The sequence below is a fragment of the Oryctolagus cuniculus genome, chromosome 18, assembly GCF_964237555.1.
Source record: "Oryctolagus cuniculus chromosome 18, mOryCun1.1, whole genome shotgun sequence".
Classification (NCBI taxonomy): domain Eukaryota; kingdom Metazoa; phylum Chordata; class Mammalia; order Lagomorpha; family Leporidae; genus Oryctolagus; species Oryctolagus cuniculus.
The window spans coordinates 6539590-6563511 of NC_091449.1; the positions used below are offsets into that span (position 1 = coordinate 6539590).

General features: G+C 46.0%; 1 protein-coding gene across 3 annotated transcripts; it reads left to right on the top strand.

Moving 5' to 3' along the window:
• Nucleotides 1-2963: 2963 nt before the first annotated feature.
• On the top strand, nucleotides 2964-19536 carry ORYCUNV1R1658 (vomeronasal 1 receptor oryCunV1R1658). 3 transcript variants are annotated; one of them, XM_051836594.2, is made up of 4 exons: nucleotides 2964-7092; nucleotides 8763-9335; nucleotides 14140-14214; nucleotides 16952-19536. In XM_051836594.2, exon 4 carries the CDS (start codon nucleotides 17131-17133, stop codon nucleotides 18058-18060), a length of 930 nt encoding a protein of 309 aa, XP_051692554.2. In that variant the 5' UTR covers nucleotides 2964-7092; nucleotides 8763-9335; nucleotides 14140-14214; nucleotides 16952-17130; the 3' UTR covers nucleotides 18061-19536.
• The last annotated feature ends 4386 nt before the right edge of the window (nucleotides 19537-23922 follow it).

Here is a 23922-nt window from a genome sequence, read left to right on the forward strand (position 1 = left end):
AGAATCATTGGAGATTTTTTATTGGAAAGCTGATAAATGAGGCAAAGTCTTCAGTGTTCAAACCTTGCAAAACCATAGGAAAATTCCTACTGGAAAACTTTACATGTGTGTTATGGATGTGTGAAAGCTGTTAGTTTTTGTTGAAAGCATACTATTAGTTAATCCATAGTGAAGAGAAACTTTGCCAATGTATTTTTTGTGACAAGGTCTTAAGGTGAAAGTCACATCAATTTTCACCTAAGAATTCATGTTAGAAGCTTCACAACTGTAATGAGAGTTCAAAATCTTATTTTAAGAAAAGATTCACTTATTCGAAAGACAGGCTTACAAAGAGAGAGAGACAGATCTTCAATCCATTGTTCCACTCCCCCAAAAGGCTTCAACAGCTGGGGCTGGGCCGGGCTGAAATCAGGAGCCAGGATATCCACCCAGGTCTCTCGCATGAGTGGTAGGGACCCAAGTACTTGGGCTGTCTGCTGCGCTCCCAGGTGTATTAGCAGGGAGGTGGATCAGAAGTGAAGCAGCTGAGACTCACAACTCGTGCTCATGGGATGCCAGGGTCATGGGCAGCAGCTTAATCTGCACAATGCCCAGAGTGTGGAGAATGTAAGTATCCATTCAGGCCTCACTAGACAGATACTCCATTCTGGAGAGAAATCATACAAAGCTTGTGTCTGTAGAAAATCCTCTCAGTACTCGCATCTCAGTAACCATTGGGTAATCCATACTGGAGAGAAACCATAGAAATGTAATGAATGTGACAGAGCATTCTCACACAGTCCTTACTGTGCACATTATCAGATAATTCACACTGGAGAGACCTTGCAGATAAGTCTGGCATGCCATTGTGAGTCCAAGCATTAACCAACATCACAGAAGCTGTATTGAAGAGTTGTGTAACTAATATGTGTGTCCAAGACGTCCACACCCAGAAACTCACTAAGCACCAAACAGTACATCTCTAATGAAACCATAGGAATGTAATTTGCATACTGAGTATGTTGTCTAGCATCCAAACTGTAGAGCATTATTCAAACCAGAGAGCAACCTTACAAATGTAATGAGTATAAGAAGTATTTTTAATCAAAACATTCGTGATTTTGTTGTCATGAGAGGATTTATCAAGGAGAAAAATCAGACAAAAATAATGACCCTGGAGTCATGAGAGGATTTATCAAGGAGAGAAACCAGACAAAAATAATAAACCTGGAATGTTCACTAGTCAAAAGCGCGTCCCCAGGATTCACCAAAGAATTCATACTCTAAAGGACCCTTATAATGTAGTGATACGGTAAATTAGCCAACTCTGACAATACATTCCACATCAGAATTCATAAAGTGAGTACATTGTAATTGTTCAGATTAACTTTTGATGTCATACATTGCAGAATAATTGCAAGTCAGAATATGTTAGGAATTAAGATAAAATGTCAATGGTGCAAAGATACTTGGAAACTAAATCCTCAGGTTTTAAAACATTTTTTTTTTTTGAGTTTTTTTGGAAAGTTTTTTAGTATTTTCTCCTTTTAAACTGAAATTAGAAATCTGATGTTATGTCTTCCTTTCATGTCTTATGGTGGTGTATAGGAAAGAAGAAGGAAAAAAGCCATAATTACGCTTTTGGGTGGTGTGTGCCTAACCTGGGGTCACTTAGACCAAGGACAAGGAAAGGGGCTTAGGAGGGGGTTCTGTGCTCACCCTCACAGAACCGAACAGCACACAGAACACCGAGGGGCCTACTTGCCGAAATCCAGGGGGACCTCGCCGAGTCCGACACGCTCTTTCTCAGTCATGTTGGCATGCCAGATGTTGCTGTGGATTCGTTCCTGAGAGGAGGAGTGTGGTGGGGGCAAGAGGCGCAGAGTCACTACACAGACCCGGGGAGTCAGGTGAAAGTGGGCCAGAGGGGAGCAGCCTGCAGACTTGTTTATTTCAGTTGGTACAACAGCTTATATAGCCAAGACAGCCAATCCAGTCAAGGGGTGGTTTATGCCCTAACCAATCATAGCCTGTTGCCAGGCAAGCTCCATTTGCCATGTGATTTCCAAAGCCATCCAATCACAGCCTGTTCCAGGCAGGCTCCATTTGCCAGATGGGTTTCAAAGCCATTCCTGAGTAACTGATGCTCGCTTGCCAGTGGCCATCTTGGTATGGCCTTCTCATTCCACCACAGGTGAGGAAAGTTCTTATTGCTGTTCCTGGATAAAAAGAATACTTCCTATTACATTTTAATATCTGTATTTGAGAACATTTACAAGGGGCTGAGAATAATGCTAATACTATGATGTCATCAGTTTGCCATTTTCCCAACAGGGATTTAGGTAAGGAGTGCTCTGCCACTTGCCTGTAAAATTGAGCTGGTCAATACATTTAAGAGAGATTCTTATTGGAGGAGAGTGATATTTTTTTTGTTTTTTTGTTTGTTTTGTTTTGTTTTTTGACAGGCAGAGTTAGAAAGGTCTTCCTTTTCCGTCGGTTCACCCCCCAATGGCCACTGTGGCTGGCGCACTGCACTGATCCAAAGCCAGGAGCTAGGTGCTTCTCCTGGTCTCCCATGCGGGTGCAGGGCCCAAACACTTGGGCCATCCTCCACTGCCTTCCCAGGCCACAGCAGAGAGCTGGCCTGGAAGAGGAGCAACCGGGACAGAATCTGGTGCCCCTACGGGGACTAGAACCTGGTGTGCCGGCGCATAGATTAGCCTATTGAGCCACGGCGCCAGCAAGTGATATGTTCTTAAGGGTTGATTATGTGGTTGAAATACAAGTGAAATGGTGGTCACCTATATTGAATAGCAAAAGCTAATGTATAACAAGATTGATGAAAAATTAGCCTTGTTTTTGAAATTTGAGAATGGTTACTGGAGAGTAGCATTTAATCAACTGCAAAGTATGCTCTTGATCAGGAATCATGTTCAACTGCTAGCATTGTATTTCCTACTGCTTTATTTAGATTATGAGGTCTTAATAAAATTTAATCTTTTTTCAGAGCCAATTGAATCATGTTCTTCCTTAAAACCAACATAGTTTGTCCCACTTCACTAGGATGTTTCATGGTGGATACTGATAATGCCACCATTAGGTTCATGTGATTTTTGAAGGATCTATTGTAATGGTTTCCCATAGTGGAACCAAGCAACATATAATTTGGAAAGCATATGATCATGTCTTGCCCTTGAGTTATTCTCTCCATGTTTGCCAAAGGTTAAATATATGGGTATAATGGAAAATCTAATAGAAATGTAGTTTCAAACTCTGAGATCTACAACAGTGTTGATGAACATGCTTTGTATTTATTTCTAAATGCCTTTCTCTGGTACACCATTAAAAACACATGAAATCCACCTTATTTTACATACAGTAAAATAAATGTGGGGGTTAAGGACAAAAATATTTCTTTTTCATCCTTGAAGTATTTGATGAAATAATTTGAGGTGTTGGCGCTTTGGTGTAACAGGTGAAGCCACTGCCTGTAGTGCCAGCATCACATATAGGTGCCGGTTCAAGTCCTGGCTGCTCCATTTTCAGTCCAGCTCTCTGGTATGGCTTGGGAAAGCAATAAAATATGGCCCTAAGTCCTCCTTGGGCTGCTGCACCAGTTTGGGAGACGCTGAAGAAGCTCCTGGTTCCTGGCTTTGGATCGGCCCAACTCCAGCCGTTGCAGCCATTTGGTGAGCAAACCAGTGGATGGAAGACATCTATCTGCCTCTCTCTAACTCTGCCTTTTGAATAAATAAATAATTTGAAAAGATATGAATTTCCTCATGAGAATGGATGTACAAGATGGGATCTTTGTTCTGAATCTAGAAACTTCATAGGTTAATCCACATAACATTTTTGATAATTTTTACTGGTGACCACAGGAACTGAATTGAACAATAACCAAAAGTTTTGTTTGTGATGTTGTATACTGGTGTTGTATACTGAAAGTGTTTAGTGAGTGTTTATTATACATAAAAAGGCTTTCCAAGGAAAGAGTACTTTCTAAACTGGTCCAGTAATGGCATGAGAGCAGGAAAGCTGACTGGCTTATGTCACTGTGGTGACAATGTGGGACTGGAGTGCGGGGATCCAGATTTTTTTTTTCCAGGTGTGTTTTTATCTTCCAGTTGCTGCCAAAGAATTTATTGTCCTTGACTCAGTGGTGAGAATACAAAGAGGAAGAAATGAGACTTAAAAGTCAATAATTAAACAAAAAATGGAGTTCAGCTCCATAGTACAACTGAGAATGTTTTACTCTTTATACTTTTGACTTTGGTTAGGGAAGAGTACAATTTTCTTCATGCTTATAGTTTGTCAAAAGCTGGGGCCAGCGCTGTGGTGTAGCAGGTAAAGTTGCTACTGCCTGCAGTGCTGGCATCCCATATGGGCCCTGGTTCCAGTCTCAGCTGCTCCACTCCAATCCAACTCTGCTGTGGCCTGGGAGAGCAGTAGAAGATGTTCCAAGTCCTTGGGCCCTTGCACCCGCATGGGAGACCCAGAAGAAGCTCCTGGCTCCTGGCTTCATATCAGCACAGTTCCAGCTCTTGCAGCCAATTGGGGAGTGAACCAGCAGGTGGAAGACTGACCAACCTCTCTGCCTTCTCTCTCTAACTCTAAGTCTGACTTTCAAATAAATAAATCTTAAAAAAAAAAAGTTTGTCATATTCCCTTTCTTCTGCACACTGGCTTCCATCTCCCAATACAATTGTTGAACACATTTTTGAGATACTGCTTTCAGGAGTTGCATTAAAACACAGAAATGACTGAAATAATCAATTTTATAAGTTTTACTGGAAGAGCATTTTACAAATGGGATAAAAAATTTCAGGGCCCAGTGCTGTGGTGCAGAAGGTTAAGCCTCTGTTTGCAGTGCCAGCATTTCATGTGGGCACTGGTTTGAGTCTCAGATGCTCCACTTCTGATCCAGCTCCCTGCTAATATGCGTGGGAAAGCAGCTGAAAATGGCACAAGTACTTGTGCCCCTGCACCCATGTGGGAGACTGGAATGAAACTCTTGGCTTCAGCGTGGCCCATTTGGGTAGTGAACCAGACCAAAGCCAAGAACCCAGAACTCAATCCAGGTCTCCCATGTGGGTGTCAAGGAGCCGAGTGCTTGAGTCATCACCTGCTGCTTGCCAGGATCTGCATTTGCAGGAAGCTGGAATAGGAGGCAGAGCCAGGACTTGAGCCCAGGCAGTCTCATGGGGTGTGGGCATCTGAAGCAGTGTCTTCTCTGCCCAACGCCCACCCTGAATCTCTGTTTACATTATTATTCTGATCAGAGTTTGTGCTTCTCTGTGTGTATCCATTACTTTAGAGCATCCAGTTTATGTATTGTTCAGGGTAGGTCTTTCGGTTCTTTTTATTTTTGAGATATCTATTGTAATTTCTCTTCACATTTTTATTTATATAATTTCTGTGTTTTTTTAAGTCCAGGTACCATTTTGCCAACTTTTTATTTTCTGCACTTTGTATATTGCTTTTCTATTTTCTGTTTTACTTATTTATCCTCCAACCTTTATTATCTCCTTTCTGTCATGTTTGGGCTTATTTTCTTGTTTTTCTGGTCTTTAATGTAAAATTAGATTATTTGAGAACTTTTTAAAAAATGTACTTGTTTACCTCTGTAATCTTCCCCCTTATTACTGCTTTTTGCTCTGTTTGACAGTTATACTATATGCATCTTTACCTTAATTATTTTGACATTTTTTCAGACTTCCTTTTGACTCCCACCCGCAGTTTTTTTTTTTTTAACTTTTTAGAAATATATTTTTATCTTATTTGAAAGGCAAAGAAATAGAGTCAGACATCTTCAATCTGCTGGTTCATTCCTTAAATGCCCAAATTGGCAAGACTAGGCTAGGCTGAATCCAGGAGCCTGAAAGTCGATCTGGGTCTCCCATGTGGATGGCAGAGACTTGGGACTTGAGCCATTAGCTGTTGCCTTCCCAGGGTGTGCATTAGTAGGAAGCCAGATTGGAAGCAGAGCCAGAACTTGAACCAGGCACTTGATATTGGGTGCAGATGTCCCAAACAGCATCTTAACAGCTGTGCCTAACACGCCCTTGACTTCTTCTTTGATCTAATGATTTTCATGAAATTTAATTTCCACATACTTGTGAATTTTACCATTTTCTTACTATTATTAACCTCTACTTTCATCCTATTGTGGCTGGAAACGGTATTTGGGTTGAGTTCAGTCTTCAGTTTAAGACCTGTTTTGTGATCTAACATTTGGCCTGTATTGGAGATTGTGCTGTGTGTGCTTGAGAAGAATGTAGATTTTCTACTCTGGTGTGGGAAGGTGTGTGTTAAGCCTATCTTGTCTGCAGTGTTGTTTGTTCTGCTGTTTGCACATTGACTTTCTGTCTGGAAAGTCTACAGAAAGTGGGGTATTGAAGTTTCTTGCTACTATTTTACTGCTTTCTCTTCAGATCTGCCTATATTTGGCTTTATCTACCCCTGGTGTTGGGTGCATATGTATATTTCTATGCTTTATCTTCCTGTTTGAGTTGACATGTTTATCACTATTTCATAAACTTGTTGTGTCTTATAACAGCTTAGACTTAAGGTCTGTTTTGTATGACACAAATACAGCAATCTCTGCTCTATTTTAGTTACCATTGGCATGGAATTTATTTCTCCATCTCTCACTTTGTCTATGTTTGTGCTTATATGTAAAGTATCTTTTGGATGCCATATAGTTCTATCTTTTTGTTTTTGCTTTCTTTTACTTTCAGTTCAGGAGCTTAATTCATTTATATGTAATGTAATTATTAATAGATAAACTCTTACTATTTATATATGGGTAATTGTATCCTCTGTGTTTTGTGTATATATGAAGATAATTCAAAAAGCTCATGGGAAATGTGTATTAAGAAAAAACTATTGTGGCGCAGCAGGTTAATGCCCTGACCTGAAGCACTGGAATCCCATATGGGCACCAGTTCTAGTCCCAGCTGCTCCTCTTCCAATCCAGCTCTCTGCTATGGCCTGGAAAAACAGTAGAAGATGGTCCAACTCCTTGGGCCCCTGCACCACCATGGGAGACCCAGAAGAAGCTCCTGGCTCCTGGCTTCGGATCAGTGCAGCTCTGGCCATTGTGGCCAATTGGTGAGTGAACCAGCGGATAGAAGACCTCTCTCTCTTCTTCTTCTTCTTCTTCTCCTCCTTCCCTCTGTGTAACTCTGACTTTCAACTAAATAAATAAATCTTTAAAAAAAAAAAAAGAAAAAAACTATTAACAGATTTTCTTTTTTGTACCAAAATGAATTTTCTTTTAATTGCATCATGAACTTCCTAAAGGGCTCTGGTGTCTAAAAACAAGTACAAGCATGTGCGAAATCCAGCACAAGTAAATGGAAAATAAGTGAACTTGGAACTTTTATTTTAAACTGTCTATGTGGAATTTTTCACACTGATCTAGTTGGCCTGTAAGTTATTCAACAAGTGTCAAAGGATATGCCATTGGCCACACTGAATCCAGGAACAACTGTGCATGTGAAATCTCTGAGGAAATGTTCCAGCCTGAACGTTGTGTGGAGGATGTTCCGTTGTGCGGAGGACATGTTCACAATGAAGTGTCAAGGCACTGGCAAGAGTCAGGAGCCTGAGAATCAGCTCTGTGCACTTTCAACCACATCCACTGAAACAAATTATGACAAAGAGAAAGAAAAGAGAAAGTCCCTGGGATCTCAGGTATGGTCTGGGATAAGGAGATAATGCCTATTGTCAGATCAGTGGACCACCTTCTGTCACATCCCAGATGCTGACACTCACATTCAGAGTGTAAGGAAACAAATACACAATGGAATGCTACTCAGCCATAAAAGCAATGAAATCCTATCTTTAGCAACAAAATGGGTGCAACAGGAGACCATTATACTTAGTGAAATAAGCCAGTCTTATAAAGACAAATATCTTATGTTTTCTCTGATATCTGGTAATTAATATAGGGTAAAAAACAACCTACAAGTATTAAACTGATATCTTATGATTTAATTATTGTTTTTAGCCCTTGTCTGTACCCCTGTGCAACAGTGATCTTTTTTTTTTTTTTTTTTTGACAGAGTGGACAGTGAGAGAGAGAGAGAGAAAGGTCTTCCTATTGCCGTTGGTTCACCCTCCAATGGCCGCTGTGGCCAGTGCACCGCGCTGATCCAAAGGCAGGAGCCAGGTGCTTCTGGTCTCCCATGGGGTGCAGGGCCCAAGCACTTGGGCCATCCTCCACTGCACTCCCTGGCCACAGCAGAGAGCTGGCCTGGAAGAGGGGCAACCGGGACAGAATCCGGTGCCCTGACCGGGACTAGAACCCGGTGTGCCAGCACCGCAAGGTGGAGGATTAGCCTAGTGAGCCACGGCACCGGCCTGAGTGTTTTAGATCATAGTTTCAGACCAGAGTCTCATGGGGCAGGAGAAGTGGGGGGAGGAGGTGTGATTTCTCAAGATGGAGTCTCAGGTGCTCCAAAATGGAGTCCCTACTGTCAAGGTGTTACTACACATTGATTACTCCTCAGCATTTGCTGTTTTCTTTTGGAATACCATTTTACTTACACGAAACCATCACAAATGGTAACAAGTGCTACTAGTTTAGAAGTTTTTTTTAATTTTTAACAATTAAGTTTTTCCACTGCTACAAATTATTTTCTCATAATACCATAGGCAGAGCTCCAAACCTGGAGTTAACATAACTTGAGTGATTATTTAATGTTTCATCTAAAACATTGCATTTGTAATTAAGCTTCCTAATTAGCTGATATTAACGATAGTGCCCTGGCTCACAGGTGGCGCCAAGATAATTACAAGAACTCCTCATGGGCAGAAGCTGTGGTCAAAGAAGAAATGGAGATTTGAACTATGAGAGGGATTTCCCGTGCTATTTCTGGCCTTGAAGATGGGGTACACGTGGGTACAAGAAGACGCCATATGGAGGAAATGAATTCTACCGACACCCTTGAGAACGTGGTGAAGTCACACTGGAGCAGGGGGGCCCTAATCCAAAATGATGGGAGGCCTCGAAAAACAGCAGGGTCGGGCTCTGGCGGTGCGCAGAGGGAGAAGGTCGCGCAATGACTGCGGTACTGCGGCGACAAGAAGGAGCGAGCTAGGAGAGCATCCCAGACCAGGTCTCCCTCTGCAGCTCCCAGAGACAGCACCACGACTACACCGTGACACCAGGACCCCCAGCTCTGTGCGACCGTGCACCTAGCCCAGGAAGTCTGCGGAACTCTGCTCCGGATGGCCCAGGTTGTACCTCCTCCCCACACTTGGGAGGACCGGGAAATGCAGAGGGCACTGGCTTCCTTGGCCCCCGCCGCAGGAAGAACCGAGGAGCCAGCAGCTCTCACCTGGAGGAGGTTAGTTTTCCTCCCCAGTCTGCAGGGGGCGCCCCCGCAGGAAACACCCGCCAGGACTGGGGACGGTGGCGCAGCAGGTGGAGCCGCCACTCAGGAAACCGGCATCCTGTATCCCAGTGCCCGTTCAAGTGCTAGCATCTTTGCCAATGCGTCTTGGGGGGCAGCAGAGGGTGGCCCAAGTGCCTGGGCCCCTGCACCCATGTGGGAGGCCCACGTGGAGGCCCAGGCCCAATCCTGGCTGTTGCAGATATTTGGGGAGTGGACTAGCTCATAGCTCTCTCTCTTTCTTGTTCTGCTCTACAAGTAAATCAGCATTTAAAAAATAAGTAATCTCAGGGGCCGGCGCTGTGGCATAGCGGGTAAAGCCACCGCCTGCAGTGCTGGCAATCCATATGGGCACCAGTTCGAGACCTGGCTGCTCCACTTCCGATCCAGCTCTCTGCTGGGACCTGGGAAAGCAGTAGATGATGGTTCAGGTCCTTGGGCCCCTACACATGCGTGGAAGCTCCTGGCTTCCGCCTTTGGATTGGTGCAACTCTGGTTGTTGCAGCCAATTGGGGAGTGAGCCAGTGGATGGAAAACCTCTCTCTCTGCCTCTCCTTCTCTCTGTGTAACTCTGACTTTCAAATAATAAATAAATCTTTAAAAAAAAAAGTAATCTTTTAGAACGGTTTAAACACCTATTTTTGTTTGACACCCACCAATGCTGCTACAGCACCAGCGTTGTGGCTGGGCTGAGACTCCGTGGAGAAGGCACCCAACGGGGCCCTGCCCCCACGAGAAGGCGCGGTGGTCTCCAGAACAGCGCGGCCCCCCTTTCTCCGCGAGAAACCCCTAAAGCAGGATCTGCTGGGGAGGACGATGGTAGCAGGCAGACAGCTGCGGCTGCGTCCTTGATCTGATACCCAGCAGAACTCCAGGGCGCTCAGCTGGGCACCCTGATCACGCTCCAATCACGCAAGCTTGCGGCTCGCTATTTAAGGCCGGGGAGCGTGAGCTGCCTGCCTGCCCGCCCCCGCTCGCTTCGGTAAGTAAAGGAGACTCAGGTCTTTCCGCGTCGGGCTCTGGGGCACGTTTCTCTGGAGTCAGCGAGGTTACTCTGTGCGCCCTCTGGAACCAGGCACGGCCACAGCTCACCAGAGCCCTCTGCAAAGTGCGTGCCAGAACGCTGGCTCCTCCCAATGAGGCTGACCCTGGGCTCCCCTTCACTGTGTCCCCAAGGCCTGAGGGTGAACCCTGGGCGAACGTGGAATTCCTGGGGCATTTTAGCTCAGCAGTGGAGCTGGCTGGATGGGGTGGTGGGGAACAGGGGCGAGGGTACGGGTGGTAGGAGCCCAGGGTCGGGGCCCACTGAGACAGGGCTTCTCCTGGGCCTCTTACTTCCTGCCCGTTGTCTCTCCCACAATCTTTACCCCTTCACTGCCTTACTCTGTTCTCAAGGCCCAGTGCCTGCCACGCCCTGAAGTTCCTTATGAACTTGGCTCCTCCTTGCCCGCGAATGCGCCATGTGCTTTAGACAGGTCCTGCCCTTCAGTCCCCACTCTTGCTTCCTGTGCCTCCAGCTGGCCCTCGTGACCTCTGCCCCTTGTACCCTCTTAGCCCACTCTCTGTCCTACATGCTCAACTTTCTCATCACACCCCCACCCATGTGAGCTCCATGTGAGGGAGCGCCAGGAAAAACTCTGGGGCGGAGACTTGGGCGACGTCTCTGGTTGACGCCATCTGTGAGCATGGTCTTGTATCAGTGCTGAGAAAGGAGTGGCTCGGGAGAGGCCGAGGGGCACTCGGTGGCCGATGCTTCTCCTGACCTCTGCCCTGGGCATGGCTTCCCTGGCTGCTGTCAGTCCATGGCCGTCCCCTGTGATGACCCCGCAGCCAGGGCAGGAGCTGGCACAGCTGTGAAGGCCTGGATAATGAGCAAAACTGAGAGCAGCCTGGGCCTCCCGACCTGCAGCTGGTGTCAAAGTGAGGGTGATCAGTGGGCCACGTCCCTCCAAGCAGTGGCCTACAAATCCTTTTGGGAGAAGGTACTGGACCTGGTCCAAACTATGGATTTGCCTGACGCAAGGGCCAAAGGATGATTTTGACCACTAGGTCATCTATATTATAGATGAGCAGTGAAACCAATGAGTGCTTCAGATTTTTCCTTAGCAAAGCCAAGTGGAGATAGTTCTGGTAGCCATGAAGCACTGCTGAACTGAGAGGTGCCATTGGCTCACGCGATTGACAGCTAACAGACTCTTCGGTTAAGCAACCTCACGCTGGTGTATTTTTCCTTGTGAGGGGATCCTAGACTTCTCTCTTCCCTACAGCACCGGAGTTCCCTTGAGACTCCCTGTCACTGCTGTGGTCCATATCGACGGAGTTCATGTTCCTAAAATCTTTCTGTATTTCTGGACTCATCTGCATCCCATTGTACAAGTGGACGTAATAATTTCTACTGCAAATGGTTCACATCATGTTCTTTTTACTTTGATCTTGTGAGACTTCCTCCTTGGGCACTTTGCCTGATTCGGCTTGTTTTCTGAATCCTCAAAATTGGTGCAGCGTGGGACTCGGAAATTAAGGATTAACTTGATTTAGGCTAAAGGAACTTGGGGACGCTTAGACTCCAATGAGACAAAACTTCCCTGTAAGCCAACACTTAGATCTCATTCCCGAGTGGGGCCTCGTGTGCTTCGAGGGATCATGTAAAGAGGCTCTCGGCCATTCTGACAATCCCTTTGAAGATACTCACGAGAGCTGGTAATTGGCAATTGGGACGGTCTCTCAAAGTGTTCTCGGGTTCCCCAAGGCTGCCTTGTCACTGCCACCACGGGTGAAATGCTAATTGCAATTCTGAGGGGAAAGGAAACTCATGGATCCACAAACCTTTATCTGGAGGCCTGGCTGCCTCCCTCACTGCTGCACTGCCAGCCAGCTGATGGAAGGAGTCCAGTGAGTATTCTGTGTTGTGGTCTGACGGAGTCGGTAAAGAAGGGAAACCTGAGCAGGTGCACGTGGTGGGAAAGGTGTTCTTCCGGGAGTAGCACCGGAGCCCGTAGCAGACACGATGCGGGGAGGTGGGGGGGGAGGCATTCCTTAGAAGCCGTGTGTAAGGGGAAGGGTCCCAAGTCCTCTGCCGGTCCCTGATGGTGCCCAATGCAATTTAATCAGATCTTCACTGAGGATGATCTTGACGAATAACCCGTGATAACGAGACTGATTCTTCTTGAAGGTGCATAAGGATGTAGTAATGGAATCAGTCTGCTATTCCCAGTACCCTGCACAGATCTTAGTCAACTTCAGTGTTCGTGTAGGTATGCCTGTCATACCTCATGCTTATAGTCAGAGTGGAATTATACAAAATTATCTACTGTGCATAAGAACTGTGACCTGAGTTTGTTTCTGAAATTTGTAAGATGTTCTTATGGAGCCCTGATTATGACTCACTCAATGGAGGCAGAGATTATGTCTCTACTGAAACACCTGTGTTCTAACAACTCCAGTGAGACGGCTTCCCAAACTACTGAGGTTAGGAACACATCCTTAGAGGAAAAGCTGCATAATCGTGGATACTGAACAGCAGACATCAGGGCCAAATGTATCTTGTGCTGTTTCCCCTTGTTTAATAATCTAATATCAATCCGAGCTTAGAATATATTTTCCTGTTGCAACTTCCACAACACACAAGATCTCCTATTTTAAGATTTCTTGTGCCTCTCTTGCATTTTAATATCCTTCAAATCTTGCTTCATTACTGGTAGTCTGTCTTAACCTAGGCATTAATAAATACAATTATATAGCCTGACATAAGGAGTGACTTAGTTTCCATTGTACAGTCTTTTAATTGCACATTAATATTTTATGTTACATAGTCTAGCAACAAAGCAATGCTCAATGCCTTTGATAGGTGCCACTATAGTTCTGCCTACTGGTGAACTGATGCCGAATCAGTTTCCCATTCGTTAAATCCAACGTGGACACAGAAGCTTCCTGTGGATTAGCTTAGAGTGTATTAATGTTTTAGGTTCTCTGAAGCATCACTCATATTTGATACTAGCCTATACGATAAAACTTTACACCAGAATGAAAACTTGTGACAAAGACGACATACCATCAGCATAAAATAAAAATTACAAAAGCAAGTGAACTAGAAGTGGAGGTTCCTTAAACACCACTGGCTTGGTTTGTTGCTGTAGTACAATGATCAGGATAAGATCTTTGCACTCAGACTAACCAGGTTCAAGTCTCCATTCTGCCAAACTAGCTTGTGAATTTAGGTCACTGAATCTCCTCTTTGCTAAGATCTCATTGCCTTCCCAAGGAAAGTGATGCCGGTGCCCACATCCTATAACTAGGAAAATCAACAAAGGTACCAGGCGTAGAGGATCCTAGCAGCCACTCACAAATGGTGCTATTTAAAGTGCATATATTAAACTCCAGAAAGCCTCTTAAAGTTTATTTCTCCATGAGATACTAAATCTCAGTTGCTACAACAAATTTGGCCCACAGTGCGTGTTCCCACACAGGCCACTCTGGCTCTGAAAATTCAGCCACTGGACACTGGCAGAACAGCCCGTGGGGCTCTAACAGGAACGTCCATGGGTCCCTAGGAGTGGTCGGGACCCTGGGCATCTCTCCTCTTCGTGTCCTCCGTTTTCTCCTCTGATGTAGGGAATTGGGCTGATGGCCATTTATTCTGCAAGCACGGGACTGCATGTGTTACACATCCTCCTCCTTACAGGTGCCCCTAAGACTGTGGCGGCGTTTAGGTTGAAACCTTTGCTCCAAGACTGAGAAGTGACTTTTTTCTGTCCTACAGAGTCAGCAGGCATCCTATTGGCAGCTGCCTCCTCGTGAGTGTCTCCAGGCATCTTGATAAACACCGAGAATCTAGGTGGGTAGAATCCAGCTCCCGGGTATATTGGGCTTTCCATTTCCTCTGTTGGACCTGTACGTTATGGTGGGTGTTGCTCTTCCTGTGTGTGTGGTTATCATGTGGAGTGGTGAAAACATCAAAGGGGGGAGCTTTAGAATTCTGAATTCCACAACAGTGTGCTGCGCTGTTATGCTTAATGTTTCAGGTTGAGGCTCGAGGTCTGGGCCCTGGTCTCCGTTGAGTTTCCTTCTGTGTAGACACAAGCAGCTGGTCAAACACAACCACAGAAACCTTTTCTCCAGTTTGTGTGTGTGTGTGTGTGTGTCAGAGAGAATATGAATTGCACAGCTCACTAGAATTTCCCAAACAAAACACTGTATGCAACACCTGAATCAAAATATTGCCACCTTGTGCCCCCTCTAAGTTACTACTCCCAAAAATACAGTTCTATTGGGTTTATTTGTAGGACTGAAATTATTGGGACATAATTTGCATCTAAACATTCAAGAGATCAGTTCTGCTTTATCTGTATATAAATGGAACTATGTATCAGGAATCACTTTTATATTTGCTTCTATCCTGTATGATTTTTTGTGAATGCATTGTTGATGCTTATTAGCATTATAGGATTATTGTATGTGTATCAGGTTATTTTATATGTATAGGATTCCACTGTGTAAATATCAAACAATGAATTTAATCATTCTATTTTTTTAAAGACTTATTTATTTGAAAGGCAGTGTCAGAGAAGCAGAGGCAGAGACAGACAGGTCTTCCATCTGCTGATTCACTCCCGAAGTGACCTCAATGGCCAGAGCTGAGCTGATCTGAAACCAGGAGCTTCCTCTGGGTCTCCCACACAGGGGCAGGGGCCCAAGGACTTGAGTCATCTTCCACTTTCCCAGGCCATAGCAGAGAGCTGGATCGGAAGTGGAGCAGCCGAGACTTGACCTGGCACCCATAGGGTTTGCTGGCACTACAGGTGGTAGCTTTGCTCTCTGCGCCACAGTGCCAGCCCCATGGAATCATTCTATTGTTAATGGGAATGTAGGTGGTCTTAAGGTTGGGGCTATTATGACTATTACTGGTGTATAGGTTCTGGAATTTATCTTTGATATATATTTATGAATTGAGTATATTAGTAAAAATGGAATTGTTGGTATATAGGCTTATCTATTCTGCTTAAGTAGCTACTACCAAACGGTTGTCTATAATGTTTGTACCAACTTTAACACCTATCATCAGTGTATGAGATTTTGGTTTTATGTACGTTCTTGCTAAAACTTGGTATTTCCTCGGCCAGCGCTGCGGCTCAATATGCTAATCCTCCACCTAGCGGCGCCGGCACACCGGGTTCTAGTCCCAGTCAGGGCGCTGGATTCTGTGCCAGTTGCCTCTCTTCCAGGCCAGCTCTCTGCTGTGGCCCAGGAAGGCAGAGGAGGATGGCCCAAGTGCTTGGGCCCTGCACCCCATGGGAGACCAGGAGAAGCACCTGGCTCCTGCCTTCGGATCAGCATGGTGCGCCGGCCACAGCGCACCAGCCGTGGCGGCCATTGGAGGGTGAACCAATGGCAAAAGGAAGACCTTTCTCTCTGTCTCTCTCTCTCACTGTCTACTCTGCCTGTCAAAAAAAAAAAAAAAAACCACTTGGTATTTCCTACCATCTTTAAAACTTTTAAATTTTTATCTATTTGAAAGGCATGGAGACAAATTTCTCTTCTGCTAGTTTACTCCCCAAATACCCAACAAATCCAAGCTGGGCCAGGCCAATGCCAAGAGGCTAAAACTGAATCTGTGCCTCCCTCATGGGTAGCAGGGACCCAAGTACTTGAGCCATTATCTGCTATCTCCCAGTGCACATTAACAGGAAGTTGAACTGGGAGTGGAGCTGGGACGTGAACTCCAATATGGGAGGCAAGCAGCATCCTGACCACTGTGCTCCATGTCCATCCTTCTTGCCATTTTTTAATTTAATTTTAAGACGTTATTTGGAAGGCAGAATGACCAAAAGAAGCAGGGGGAAGGAGGAGGGGCATCTTGCATCTGCTGGCTCACCTCAAAGAGCCAGGGCTGAACCAAGCCAAAGCCAGGAGCCTGTAACCCCAGCCAGGTCTCCTCTGGGGGGACCCAAGTACTTGAGCCAGCTTCAGCCTCCTAGGGTGCGCATTAGAAACTTGGCTCTGAAGTGCACTCGGGACTCAAAGCCAGGTCTCTAACATGGAATGTGAGTTTCCCAATCACCTGTCCTATGCCATTTCTGTTTAGATTTCTAAATGGTGTATGGTGGTATCAGGTAGTGACTTCACTTGGACTTTCATGATTACCAAGAACACTGAACGTGTCCCCCATATTTGCTCATTGAACAAAAAGATTCTGTTGGAAAGCTTTGCCTGTACTGTATCCTGTGTTCTTTAACTATTCTTTGCACTAAATATATTACGTACACAGAGAAGATTGTATGGGTATATCATTTGAGGAAAGCCAGCTCATAATTTAGCATGATCTAATTTATCATTTCAACCATGTATTTAATGTGTTGGGCTATTTAAGCATCATTTTTTAAATTCTAAGACCACATAAATATTCTGTAAAAATTTCATTATTTATCTTTAAAATCTGATCGGCACTCCACTCAGAACTGGTCTGTCTGTGGATGCCGCTGTGGTCTGTCATCTCGATATGACTAGCAAATATCAGTTTATGCTGGCAGTGTTGGATTATGGCTTCTCTGTTCACTTTCCATTGCTTCTCCCAGGTGAACACCACCTCATGCTCCCGATTCTGAATGACAGACACTGGTATTCCTCTCCACCACTAAGTGCGTATTGATATCTTGGCAATCCCACAGGAGTATGTAAGGAAAGTCACTCTTGGTAATCATTTCTGTCAGGAAAAAGGCTTTGGCATAACTTAGAGGGAAATGTGAGTGAAGGGATGATCTTCATGGATTTCTCCAAAGGAGTGATCTTCTCCGCACAGACTGCTGTCGGGATCCTGGGCAACTTCTCGCTTGTTTACTGCTATGTTTTCCTTTCCTACACTGAACACAAGCTGAGGTCTACAGACTTGATTCTCAAGCACCTCATGATGGCCAACGCCTTGGTCCTTCTCTCTACTGGAGTTCCCCAGACGATGACAGCCTTCAGGCTCAAGCATCTCTTCAATGACTTTACATGCAAACTTACTTTGTACATTCAGAGAGTGGGCAGAAGTGTGTCCATTAGCATCATTTGCCTCCTGAGCGTCTTCCAGGCCATCAAGATCTGCCCCATGAACTCCACTTGGAAGGATCTCAAAGTGAAAGCCACAAAATACATCACCTTTTCCATTTATCTCTGCTGGATCCTGTACATGGTGGTAAACTTAATTTTTCCTATATATCATTCTGGAAAATGGAACAAAAATGTCACAAAGAGAAGAGACTTAGAATACTGTTCTACAGGCCGTGACAAAATCAGTGACTCGCTATATACAGCCTTGTTGGTATTCCCTGAAGTGTTATTTTCTGTGATCATAATCTGGTCCAGTGGCTCCATGACTCTCATTCTGTACAGGCACAAGCAGCAGGTCCAACACATTCACAGCGCTCATCTTTCCTCCAGATTGTCCCCTGAATCCAGAGCCACCCAAAATATCCTTGCTCTGGTGTGCACCTTTGTGTCTTTCTATACCCTCTCTTCCATCTTGAATGCATGTGTTGCTGTTTCATATAATTCCAGTTGGTGGTTGGCAAACAGCAATGCCTTAATTTCTGTGTGTTTTCCAACTGTAAGCCCCTTTCTTATGAGCCGTGACTCCCAGGTATTCAGACTCTGCTTTCACTGGGTGAGGAACACAAAATCCCCTAATATCATAAACGTGTAAATTGACTTAGTCACTCATCACCCTTTAAACATCCATACAGAAACTTACGGGGGAACTGTTTGTCCCTCTAGGGTGAGCTCTGATGAGTACTGGTTGAACGTGAGACCTAGGTGGACACAGAGAAGGTGACTATAGCAGGTTGCCCCCAGTTGCTCATGCTATCCTGTGCCCATAATCTGGTCCAGAGGCTCCATGCAAATCATCTTAGTTATGTGCTGCTTGAGCAATGTTGAATGGATCGAGTCTTAGTCCTCCAACGCCAGTTTGAAGTGGTATACTTGTGGAGGAAAAAATTTCCAAGAGCAAACATAGTGAAGAGAAATGCCGGAAGGCAGTTCTTCATGGACTTCTCATGTTTGCAGAACACAAGTTATTCATAAGACACTGTCCTTTTTTGGGTGTTTTTGCAAGCAGTAGCCTGGGAAGATGGAAACAGTGGGCAGATTTTTTCCTATGTATTAAAATATAGTTTCTCTTTTTGGGGTAAAGGGTGTGACCGGTTTGTCAGCTTTTGCCTTTAAAAGATTGGAATTTCCTACACTTGGGGATGCTTGGGTATGATGCAAACTCACTGCACGTGTAATAGGTACCTACTCAGGCCTCACCGTGCCACCCTGAGTGGAATGGGCATGGTGGGGCAGGGGAAGGTGTAGCAATCAGAATCTTTGTACTGCCTGTTGTGTCAGGAGTAAATGAAGATCTTAGATTCCAACCTAAGAAAGTTCTTCTGCAAGGATCTGTGAATGAGTTGCAGGCTTGACTCAGACCTTCGGTTTCTAGAAGTAACCATTAGTGTTCAAAACTACTTAGATAGCTCCCTAGCAGTTCTATTAGAGTTGGATTGACTACTCTCAAAATCCAACTAGTCGGGGTGTTCGGGTTAAGGTGTATTCTTGGGAGAACCAACTGGTATGTACCCCATAGAAGAATGCAAGCTACTGTGGGAGGTAGGGATATGTATGGGACAGGTGAGAGCAGGACCAGGAGTGGGGCACTGCACAGGTAGAAGAGGAAGAAGTGAGAGGCCTCACTGGCAGAGCGTCTTACAGGGAGCTTGGACAAGAAACTACTGTAAGAGGAAATGAAATAACTTGCCCTAGAATTTTCTGGCCATTAGAATCCTTTAACAAAGGCTCCATGGATCACTGAGATTTTTCTGTGAAAGTAAATTCTTTGGAAACATTTTGGGCAGCTTGGATTTTAGGTCTGTGCTCACCTAAGGCAGAGTGTCTCCCTCTTTGGAATTTTTGACTTACATTTTCAGTCCACAGTTCACTGTGGGTAAATAAAACCACAGAACGAAAGTGCAGGTGGCCGGTGCCATCGCTCAATAGGCTAATCCTCCGCCTGCGGCGCTGGCACACCAGATTCTGTCCCAGTTGCCCCTCTTCCAGGCCAGCTCTCTGCTGTGGCCCAGGAGGGCAGTGGAGGATGGCCCAGGTCCTTGGGTTTTGCACCCTCATAGGAGACCAGGAGAAGCACCTGGCTCCTGGCTTCGGATCAGCACGGTGCGGCGGCCATTGGAGGGTGAACCAAGGGCAAAAGGAAGACCTTTCTCTGTCTCTCTCACTGTCCACTCTGCCTGTCAAAAAAAAAAGTGCAGGTAAGAGGGTATAATTCTCTTTGTGCAGCCTTGCCTAGTTTTGAAGGCCTGGCTAAAAACCAGCGGGTTCCCTTCCTGGGGCAGACAGCTTAAAGCCACGGCCACATACAAGACATGTGGCATTTTAAGTTGCCCTCATTGGTTTACTGAAAAGCCCAATTCCTATTTTTTCTGTTTGTACTGACTCAGGGCCGGAGCCACATGAATGCTCTCATAGTGCATTTGTCAAAACCAGTCAGCCACAGCTATTTAACACTGGTGTTTAGGTGAGTGACGGTGTACGTGTGATAGACGAGAGACAAGGGCATGAGGAAAGGCAGGAGACTGGGCATGAGGTGGTGGTGGAGAGAGCCCAGAGAGTGGGGTAGAAAGTGCAGGAGAGAATGTGGAGGACAAGAGGGAAAGGTGTTAAACGTTGGTTAGGTGTTCTAGAGCAATGCTTGTGTGCAGGAAGTTAAAGGCATTGGAGATACTAGGATCTGGGTGGATAAGGAATGCGAGGTTGGCATGGAAACAAAAGGGATAGTTGCAATACATGGTTAATGGTGGGGGGAATGAGAAAGGGGACTCCTTATGGTGTAAGGGAAGGGAGATACGGATGGGTAGGCAGACCTCGGACAACTGCAGTGGGTTGAGGCAGATGGTGTAGGTGAAGGAGATGGAACCTGAGGAAGTTAATAGGGTGGAGACAGGTGACGTGGGCAGAGGGCAATGCAGGCAGCTGCAAGGGATAGACTGGCTGTCGCCTGACTAAGTGGCCCAGGAGGAAAAGAGCAGGTGCTACAGGGTTGTGTGTAGCAGGTGAGAGGCAAGCATTAGATTCATGGGGAAATTGAAGGTGCCTGAAACTACTGGGTGCAGAGGACTTGGGAAATGGGCTGGCATCCTGGAATGTGGCACGGACACAGGGCAGGAAGCAGGAGAACATGGATCGCAGTGGGCAAGAGTAACTGAAGATGAGGATCTTTGCTCTTGCAATGGGGTCAGAGGGATGCATGGTAAAAAGGTCACAGAATGGAGGTGGGGTACAACAGGAGGCTACAGGGGGTAGACGGAAGTGAGGGTTGATGGTGGCCTACTGGATTTATGTCTCAGGGTGGATGCAGAAATGTGCTGTGACAAAAATGACCCTCACGGGTCTCCCGAACCCTCCAACCCTCCTGCACATTCTCCTTGCTGTCCCTTCAAGTTTCACTAATGCTGTCACCCATGGCTCCAACTCCCTGCCCAGTCTGTGCCCATGAACAGGTGCAGTAGCAGCCGCCAATAGCCACAGGTGTCTTTCCAGGTAACTGGATTACCCGGTTCAGGCCTTTGTGATGGAATAGGTCGTACACCTTGACTATTCTCTTAAAAAAAAAAAAAACCTGATAACACAGATCACTGAAAGAGCGGTGACTGAGAAATAGTGATTCTCAATGCCATCTCATGTTGAGCCCCTACTCTGGAACTGGCCCCACCATCCTCACCCCTGACAGCATGCCAGAGACCGTTGGCACCTTGGCTCCAGGGTCTGACTCCTGAGGTACATCTGTCCAGGCACAGACTCTGTAACAGCTCACAGGAGCGGTGAGTCTTGCAAGCATGGGGGTTTTGCTCTAAGGGCCTTTGGGAGGTGATAAGGCTGAGCCCTTTTTGTCATCGGTTGGCTGGAATAGTTCTTGTCCCTGAAAGGAAATAATTTCAGATGTCAGTGATGGTAAGCAAGCTAGCAAAGTTTGAGGGTAGTGCATACTACAGGATTGATCAACTACTCAGAGGAAATGGAGTGCCCAGTCCACATTTAGATTGGGACTTCTTTGAGCCTGGGGTCTACTTCTTCCCACCTATTCACCACCACCACCACCACCACCACCACCCCCGCTTTGTAATATTGCTATGCAGAGGGCTTTACAGGTGTGAAATTTATCCCAAAGTTTTATTACCCAGTGTTATCAGACAAAATAACCCCCTCCATGCTGGTCCAGGAATATTCTTCCAGAATGCACACGGGGAAGGGGGATTGGCTGGGACCTACACGATTCAGCAGACACGGGCAGGACTTTGGCACATAAATACTGGGCTGCTTCTGGGAAATGTTTATGAATGCTCTGTCCTTCCCTCGTGTTCCCCCTGGTATCTCCCTTCTTTCTTTGGCCTCTCTAGCACACATGAGCTAATGTCTACCTTCCTACCTAAATCCCCCATCAAGGGAATTGACACATAACCGTGGAGGAGTAGAATGAGCAAAGGCCTTCTGTGGTGTCAGCTGGCGTGAGAATGTAGAGCTGACTGATGTTCTTCCTGCTGTCTGTCCTGGGGTGTTTGAAGGGTTTCTGGGCAAAAATTGCACTGCTTGGTCCAAAGGACTGGTTGTGTCCAAGGCGATAGGCTGGAAGCCCTGCCTCTTGACCATCTGGAGCCAGGTGACTTCTAGTCTGTTAGAGACAAGATGAACAAGGGAATTAAAGGCACATGGCCCAAAGAAAGTAGTAAGAGTATATAAGTTATAGGACTGGGGCCGGTGCTGTGGTGCAGCGGGTTAAAGCCCCAGTCTGCAGCGCCGGCATCTCATACAGGCACTGGTTCGAGTCCTGGCTGCTCCACTTCCAATCCATCTTTCTACTATGGCCTGGAAAAGCAGTAGAAGATGTCCCAGGTCCTTGGGCCCCTGCACCCATGTGGGAGACCAGGAAGAAGTTCTTGGCTTCAGATCAGTGCAGCTCCAGCCATTGTGGCCATCTCGGGGAGTGAACCAGCAGATGGACGACCTTTCTGCCTTTCTATGACTCTGCCTTTCAAATAAAACATCTTTATCTTTTAAAAAAAAAAAAAAAAAGCTATAGGGTCAAGAATTTCCATGAGCAGGTTTTGGGCCCAAACTTCCAACCATGTTTGTTCTGGTCCCGCGGTTGTCTGGCCTTATCCAAGAAATGTTTAATATGGTTTTGTACTTGTCCAGTTTGACTCAAATCGTTGGAGCATGGCACAGATGCCCTCTTGGGCAACAGTTAGTTTGGGGTCTGCCTTCTTTGAAGGACGAGCACAAAGAGTTGAACTGACTTTTCAAGCGTGAAGAGGGGGTCTGCGATCTTGGTTCTAAGCTCAGCTAAGTTGGTGGAGAACCTCACAAAGATCTTGTTTGCTGAGACTGCCCCAGCTATTCCTGCGGTGACCTGTTACCTCTTTCAGGGTGCTAATTCCCAACAGGGTGGAAGTTGGAGGGGGCAGAATTCTTTTGGAAAACTGAAGTGTGTAAAGGGATTGGTGTGGGGGCTGAAGAATTAACAAGTGATACAGTGGCTATGACATAACCAGTGTGCACAGCCCCATCCAAGACTGGGCAAGCATTGATTGAAGCTCCAGAGTACACCCCTTCTACATGAGAGACGTCCTGATGTGATGTACGTTAAATTGGAGTTTTTGGCTGGCACTGTGGCTCACTAGGCTAATCCTCCGCCTGCGGCGCCTGCACACCGGGTTCCAGTCCCCATCGGGGCGCCGGATTCTGTCCCGGTTGCCCCTCTTCCAGGCCAGCTCTCTGCTATGACCCCGGAATGCAGTGGAGGATGGCCCAAGTGCTTGGGCCCTGCACCCCATGGGAAACTAGGATAGGCACCTGGCTCCTGCCTTCGGATCAACACGGTGTGCTGGCCGCAGTGCGCCAGCCGTGGTGGCCATTGGAGGGTGAACCAATGGCAAAAAGGAAGACCTTTCTCTCTCTCTCACTGTCCACTCTGCCTGTCAAAAAAAAAAAAAACACGAGTTTTTGATGAAAGGTGTATTAACATTAGTGTTGCAGTTAGCAGACTAAAAGGGCTTGTGTGGAAGGCATTACTGATCTGGTGTTCCCAGGATTTGATATATCAGGTGGTGTCATTTAGCCATCCTCATGAATTATCTATCCCTACACTGGTCATCAGTGTTAGGTCTCCACATGATGGGGGGCTTACCCCAGCAAAAGCTCCCGGTGTAATTAAGCCACTGTGTTACGGATACGTTTGGCAGGAATGAGAGATAAGAGCAAGAGGGGCTTGGGAAAAGTAGCTGATTATTAGTGTATAGTGTGACCATGAAGTTGCAGGATGAGTTATTTAGGGATCCCACAGGATATCCTTGGGAGAACTCAGGCAGGGGGGCCTGTAGCCTCTATGTTGACCTTTGTATAAAAGGTTGCATAATAAGGTATGAGAAGCTGGCCTTTTTGGCTGATGCATGTGCTCACTGATGCTTGGTATAAGTTGAAGAATATATGAAACCTTCTGAGCCCATTCCCTCAG